At 40.4% G+C, this 7776-nt stretch overlaps 1 protein-coding gene across 2 annotated transcripts in view; it reads left to right on the top strand.

The window, feature by feature from the left end:
• The first annotated feature begins 756 nt into the window (after nucleotides 1-756).
• The window catches only part of SKA1 (spindle and kinetochore associated complex subunit 1), a 14128-nt gene continuing 7108 nt past the window's right edge, over nucleotides 757-7776 (top strand). Inside the window, exons 1-3 of one of the 2 annotated variants that reach the window (XM_007465572.1) lie at nucleotides 757-861; nucleotides 3549-3673; nucleotides 5815-5912. In XM_007465572.1, coding sequence (XP_007465634.1) covers nucleotides 774-861; nucleotides 3549-3673; nucleotides 5815-5912 — 311 coding nt within the window. In that variant the 5' untranslated portion in view covers nucleotides 757-773. The remainder of the gene's footprint in view (nucleotides 862-3548; nucleotides 3674-5814; nucleotides 5913-7776) is intronic. The other variant, XM_007465571.1, reaches the window with a different exon arrangement.

Here is a 7776-nt window from a genome sequence, read left to right as displayed (position 1 = left end):
GGCGGGCAGTTTGAATTTCGCTCCCGGAGTCGGGTCTCGCCATCCTGGGCTTCCGGTGGAGACTGGAGGGGTCTTCTCGCCTCGCGACCGCACTGAGTGGGCCCTTTGCTGCTGGATCCGCACGAGGTTGGAGTCTGGTGTTGAGGATCCTGCCTTCGGAAGCGGGCGGAAGGCATTGCTTGGGCGGGGTGGGGGGCTCGGGGCGGTGCCGCGTAGTGCGGAAGAGAGGGCTTGACCTTGCTTCGCCCGGTTAGCCGGGGTGGATGCTTTAGACCTCATCAACCCTCGGAGTGAATACTACCTGATTTCTTTCCTCCCTTCCCTCCACCTCCTTACCGACCCCAAATAGTAAAGCCCCAAACCCAACAGCATGCTAGAAATGCTTACCTGGACCCGTTTATTTGAACTTACTGTGTTTTTCCTTAAAATTCTTGGGTCTTTGAGTTTTCAAAGAAAATACCAATGTTGTCTTTATGTGTAAGTAAAGGCATTTGTCCCCTTAAATCTATAAGGAAATGACACAGGCTTATCGCCTGTACCCTGGTTTGGGGTGCATTAACTACAGAAAGCTCTAAGACAAGTCAGTACTGGACTTTGGACAGAAACTGAATTTTGTAGAATTGAAAGATATTTCTCTGAGTTTTTGTACTTTCTTTTCAGGGAGATGTGACTTACTGGGTATTTACCATTCTTGAATTTTGAAAGTGAATATAAATTTGTCTGGCTTCCCTTTTTTTTATAAATGTATATCTTTTTCTTCAGAGGCTTAAAGGATGGCCTCCTCAGATCTGGAACAATTATGCTCTCATATTAATGAAAAGATTGGCAATATTAAAAAAACTCTGTCATTAAGAAATTGTGGTAAGTAAAGCAGATTCCACTGACTTTGTACATACAAAATGCATTATGATTATTGTCCCACTTTGATATCTTATGCCTGGTTAAGTGAATGTATCTTAGAAAGGTAATTTTAAGTTTTGAATGGTGATTCTTAAAACAGTCTGCCCTCGGTATTTTGAATATTGCAGAGGATACTAAAATGTAAGTTACATTGAACAATGAACTAGCTATTAATTCTATTTATTTACTTATGTTTTTCTGAGACACACAAGGCAGAATAGTAAGATTTGAAGGTTATTTAACATTCCTAGTTCTAGAGCTAAGTAGAGATACTAAAAGACAAGGAAAAAACCAGAAGTGGAAAAGATCCACAGAGATAGAAGTAGTCCATAACCCATCTTACAGACTGCTTTGGAGGAAGCTGATCAATATATATCACTAGGAAACAACTAATTGAAAATGAAGTCAATTTTTTAAACATCCGGAAACTTGTAAATTGTAACCATCTTCCAAGATATTTTGAAGTGCTGAAAGTGGATGATGCAGTGGAAGTGCAGAGAAGTAGGAGATCCTTGTGAAGTCTGGAAAAATATTGTTTACAGAAATGATGCACTTCCCAGCCATATCTTAGAAAGCTAAACATTTATTGATAGGTGGAATTCCATCTGCTGGGAAGATCCTATTGAACTTTTATTGTAGTTTGTATTATGAATTGATAATTTAAAAAACTTCAAATATGAAATTATACTGTTGGAATGTCCTTTCAAATTATACATGTCCTTCTGAGACTTTGATATTCTCCGTCTCTTCTTGGGAACCACTAATAAAGAGCCTCATCCATTTTACAGTTGGTGGCTGACATATTCTGTAGAAAGTTAGAGCTGAAGGGACTGGGTTCATCTTCTCAAGCCCCCTGGTCTCGCACATGAGGAAACTGAGGCTCAGACGTCAGGTGACTTGCCCCGGTCCCCCAGCTCATGGGTAATCAGTTGGAACTACAGGTTTTGTGTCCCGATTCCCAGTGTAGTACTTGTCTACTTGTATGCCACTTTTATTGAATAATCTGAAAAAGGACATTTAGGTTTTTAATAAGTAGTCTTCTTTAGATTCTCTTTCTGAGGGCATGATTACTATTGGAAAAATATAATTTAGAGATCTGTTAACGATCAAACCTTGAATTCAAATGACCCCATCAAAGCATGAGGCCTGGATGAAGCAGTCTGACCTGTTAGATAACTACACACTGGGTAACCATCATTTGTACGTGGGGAGAACAATTTGTCTGTTTGGTTCCATGGCCTATTTAGGAAAGCCTAGTAATTTGTTTGCCACTTTGGCTGCTGTAATTTACTAGATCACTACTATCAAAAGTAGTGAATTTATTTTACTACAAATCAGCAAACAAGGCCCTAAAATTTAGGTGACTAAGTTATTTGAGATACCAGTATATCCAACTAGTTGTTTTACCCCCTGCAATTAATCTCAGCAGAGACATCAGTACTCTAATTTACTTGTTAATTTCTTTTAGTTGTTATGAACCTACTGTCAAATGCAATTTGCATTGCTTTATTAGATTATGTCGATTAATAATAGTTTGCCTTTACTGAGTGCTTTACTAGGTTCCAAGCACAGTGCTCACCCATCTTATATGTACTTTCCGACTTCTCAGTGACCCTCTGAGGGCAGGTACTGGTGTCTCTGACTTCAGGCCTGGAGGCTTTAGCCATTTCACTCTACTGCATCCGTAATCTATAGATGTGGTCACAGGATGTTTTCAGTTATGTGTATTTCATGATTTGGTTGCTAGAAGTGAAGCTGGAAAGATTTGATTGTGAGGATAGTTTTCCTTTTTGTGCTTTTGATCTGCCCTACTTCTCTTATTTCTAGGGCGGAGGGGACTCTGGTTTTCCCATCCTCGTATCTAGGAAGCTAGAGAGAGGGATTAGGAGGCGGGGTTGGGAATTTGAGAGCAGGCTACTCTCCGCCGCCTCCCACCCATTCTTGCAGGCCAGTCCAAACATAAGCTTATCTTCCTGGCCAGTGATTAGAATTTTTCAGGTTTACACATTCACTGAAGATATAGCCCACGAAGAGGGATCCTGGCCTCGTTAGGGATTCTCACTTTCAGCATCCTGTGCTTTGAAGTCCCAAAGCCTTGGCTCTTATCCCCATTAAAGCCAAATATATTAGGTTGCTGAGAGTGACAGCCTCCTCTCTCCAGCATTCCTCTGTACCTCGTCCCCCGCCCCACCACCATTAGGGCTGCTGCAGCATCAGCTGACACGTACTGCCTGGTCTGTGGTTTGCTCTTCATGTGGAAGCCTTTGGTGATTTACCTTTTTCTCATAAGAGCTCAACTATGCATGTAAAGGGGTGTGTATTTTATATAGCATTTCTAGGTGTTTTATTAGTGGAACAGTTCTCCAGAAGCAAAAGATTCAGGGAATACAGTGTAATTATCTCTCCCTTCCTTTTTTTTCATATTACTTAGAAATGAGTTCTTAAGATTATCCATAGAGACAGTTCCTAGGGGCTGAAACAATAGTTCTTTCTCAACCCTCAGTGTCTCTTTAAGGTAGAGCTCTGTCCCAAGAGTTCAGTTGGATACATGTATGTTTTTTGCTTTTCTAGACATTTTATTTTCCATTTTATCTTTGTTTATTAATCTTTATTATCTTTGTTTATTTATTATCTTTGTTTATTAATAGGGCAAGAACCTACCTTGAAGACTATATTAAATAAAATAGGAGATGAGATCATTGTAGTAAATGAACTTCTAAATAAATTGGAATTGGAAATTCAGTATCAAGAACAAACCAACAGTTCACTCAAGGTAATGGTTTTCTAGTGAAAAAAACAAAATAAAAAGGCAATAGATACAGACTCCCTAATCACCAGGGAATTCTTAAGGATTCTTTAAGTTTATAATGTTCTTAGCTTTGTAAGTTATTATTAACGGTGAAGAGTGCCATTTGCATTTTATTTTCCCAGTATAAAGGACTCCAGAGTTCCAGATGTGTTTCTTCCTCCATGCTGGTAGCCAGTCTATTTACTAAAAAGGAATATTTCCTAAATAATTCTTTTTTTTTTTTTTGGCTGTGTTCAGTCTTTGTTGTTGTGTGTGGGCTTTGTCTAGTCGCGGCAAGCGGGGGCTACTCTTCCTTGCAGTGCGCGGGCTTCTCATTGCGGTGGCTTGTCTTGTTGTGGAGCACGGGCTCTAGGCGTGCGAGCTTCAGTAGTTGCAGCATGAGGGCTCATTAGTTGCGGCACGCAGGTCCTAGAGCATGTGAACTTTAGTAGTTGCGACGTGTGGGCTCAGTAGTTGTAGCGCATGGGCTTAGTTGCTCCGGGGCATGTGGGATCTTCTCAGGCCGGAAGTTGAACCCATGTCCCCTGCATTGGCAGGCAGATTCTCAACCACTGCACCACCAGAGAAGTCTCTCCTAAATAATTCTTGGTAGGTTTAATTTAAATAAATGATCTCCTGGGAGTGTGATGTAGGATGAATGCCTGCCCTGGGGTTTGGAGATGTGGATTCTCACCCTGGCTCCCCGAAGCACCTTCTGCCACCCTGAGAAGCTCATTTTTCCTCTTGGGGTTTCAGTGTCCTCATTTGAAAAGTAATGGGTCATACGGAACTATTTCTTGGGTCCCTTCTATTCTGCATTTCTCTATTTCTATAGAATATAGTATAAGGATTCTCAAGCAAAGAAAAACTTTAGCCTCATTCACACACACATTTTATTCTAAATACGCCTTCACCTAATCAAAGTGCTAGTGTACTTTCTGATGGGATGGGAAAATATTCAATCTGTACCATAATTACCTCATGCTCTTAGAGCCATTGATGTGGTCCAGGTGGCCTCTCTGGTCCTTCTTAAGCCTTATAATCCTCAATGTCTGTAAAGATTTTTCAGCTCTGGGACTGGGCATGATTGTGCCTATCCTACTATCAGTTGAAATGAAATTAGTATCTCTGAACATCATTCATCTCTTTAAAAGAAAGATGTTGTACAAATTCAGAACAGAAACCAATAATGGTTTCACTTCTACCCTGCCCAAGAATGCCCAGAGTTAGGTCTGGGTTTCTAGAATGTTCAACTCAGGATTAAAGACTATTTGGAATTTTTGTTTACATTATGATTGAAAATCAGATGACGGGAATCCAAAGGTACAGAGTATTTTTCTTATTAAATTTGCGTGAGTTCATAACGTCAAGTTCCAGAGAAAGTTAAATAAAGACAACACAAAATGAAAGTGGTTATGATCAAGTAGGAATTTTCATTAAGCTGGAATATATGAAAGCCGTTCCAAGCAGTATCTCATCGTTGCATTCTGGGAATGCATTATCACTCCGGTGCTGGGGAACGTTTGCTAAGTCAACAAAAGCACTTTACCAGAATGAGAAACATAAATCTTTCATATACTTTTCAGTTGCTTCCCAAGGTTAAAGTATTTTAGAAAGACATGAAGTGAAGCCTGCCTGTTGTAATGTTATTCTAACAATTGTCCTCTGAAAAAATCCAGTACAGAAAAATAATATATCGCCATCCAAAATCAGCTCGAGAACCAAAGGGCTCTTTTTAAATACTGCTGCATTCAATGCTTTTTCACCGCTCTGCTTTTTGAATACTCAGAATCATTGTGATTGTGGTACAGTCTTTCATGCTCTTTTTTAAAATAATTAATTAATTAGGCCGCACTGGGTCTTAGTTGCAGCATGCAGGATCTTCGTTGCGGCATGCGGGCTCTTAGTTGCGGCATGCGGGCTCTTAGTTGCGGCATGCGGGCTCTTAGTTGCGGTATGCGGGATCTAGTTCCCTGAGCAACCGAATCTGGGCCCCCTGCATTGGGAGTGCAGAGTCTTTACCACTGGACCACCAGGGAAGCCCCTTTCATGTTCTATCTAACATGTTAAAACACACACAGGCAGGACAGATGCTTATTTGTGAGCTTTTTTTTTTATTATTTTAGGAACTCTTTGAATGTCTTGAAGAAGATTATAAAGATGTGGAACATCTCAAAGAAAACATTCCTCCCCATTTGCCTCAAGTAACAGTAACCCAGAACTTGTAAGTATGTTTATAATTATTTTTACCATCTGGTTTTATAAAACTACTAAAACAAACACTTCAAATCTTTTTGCTTTTCTATATACTTGCAGTTTTGTTAGTGATTATCCAGGGTTTGTTTTGTTACTTATACAAGAAATGGTCTTTCCTCCATCTTTACCAGTTTTCTTATCCCACAGTCTCTGGGAAAAATGTCCCCCCTTTTTCCCAAGGGTAAGTCTCCTCTAGACTGTCTTTTTCTACTTTTTCTCATTTCTTTCCCTTAGACCAGAGTTTGTCAACCTTGGCTCTATTGGCATTTTAGGTCAGATAATTCTTTTTTGTGAAAATAGCATGTTTAGTAGCATCCCTGCCCTCTTCCAACTAAATATCAGTAGCCTCCTGTATCCCCTCCCACCTCCACCCCTCCACCCAGTTGTGACAATGAAAAATGTTGCCAGACATTGCCATATGTCTTCTGCGGGGCAGAATTTCCCCTGACCCTTGAGAACCACTGCCTTAGGGTAAAACTAAACTTAATGAGCTTCCCATCTTAAAAACAGCTCAAGGAAAAAAAATTACCTCTATTTTTACCCTCAAAGTACTGTCCTACCTCTGTCTGTTCACTGCCAGTGTATGTTCGTGCCAGCCCTTTTCCTGAAGCCCCTAAAACCTAGTCTTTGGCTATTAATTACTACCATACTTATGAAAATGATTGCTTGAAGGTCACAAAGAGGTAAAAAATATCTCTTCAGCCCTGATTCTTCTCAGATTTTATTTTGTTGCCCATCTTTTTGAAATTCTGTTATTTGCACTGCTACTGTGCTTTCTTAGTTGTCATCCTACATCTTCGACTAGGCTGCCTCCTTTTTCTCTGCCCTCTTTTAAATTACAAGTGTGTCCTAAAGCTCTGTTTTACTCACGCTTACTTAACGCCATTATTAATGCTCTCAAATGTCCAACTCTGGCCTTGACATGGCATCTAGTTCTGTTTTAATCGCTTGCTGGGAATCTCATGAATGAGCTGTTCTCTCCTCCAGCTTTGCGTGTCTAAGACTAAACTGTCTCCTTGTTACCCACCCATCACCTAGACAGGAACTCGGCATCTTCAACCTGTCTGTCTCGTAGCCCCAGCCGTCCATTCGGCCTCTGCGGGGTTTTGTCTGTCCCTGCCCTCCCTCTGATTGTCTGGCTCCATGAGATCTTCCATCATCTTTTGTCTTCATGATTGGGGAGCTCCTGTGTTTTGTCTTTCCAGTACTGCTCCACTCCCATCTCTCCAGTGCCCTGCCCAAAATTGTATTTCTTTTTTTCTTTAACTTTATTGAAGTATAGTTGATTTACAGAATTGTATTTCTAAAAGGGGGCTCCAAGTATGTAAAAACATTCCATGGCTAACTTAACTTTTTAACTTTCGAATGTATCATATATACAGAAAAGTAATTAAAGTATTATTAGTGTAAATTAAAGAAGCATGATAAACATCAGCATATCCACCAGTCAGATTAAGAAATAGGACACTACCAGTACCTACAGCACTTTTTCTATTGCAGACCCTCCCTCTATCAAAGAGGTAATCATCCTGGAGTTTATGATAATCACAGTTTTGCGTATGTGTTTCCACAAACAACATACTGCTTAAGTTTGAAAACTAAAAGGAAGGCACGAACCTTGCTGTGTAGGAAAAGAGCCACGTTGCTGCTGATAGTTGAAGGTCTCCAGGAACAGATAAGCTCAACAGAGTCCCTTGCATGTCAGGGTACCTTGGAATTTCACTCCAAGAAGAGAAAATTAGTGGGCAAGGTCATGAATAAATTCTAGGAACAGAGGTCATCATAGGATATCTGCCAGGGTTGTTGGGCTGGACATTGGCTACCCAGCAGGA

Source organism: Lipotes vexillifer, unplaced genomic scaffold, assembly GCF_000442215.2.
Source record: "Lipotes vexillifer unplaced genomic scaffold, Lipotes_vexillifer_v1.1 scaffold36, whole genome shotgun sequence".
Taxonomy (NCBI): Eukaryota; Metazoa; Chordata; class Mammalia; order Artiodactyla; family Lipotidae; genus Lipotes; species Lipotes vexillifer.
The sequence above is the reverse complement of the archived record's forward strand: the minus strand, read 5'-3'. Positions and strand labels throughout refer to the sequence as shown.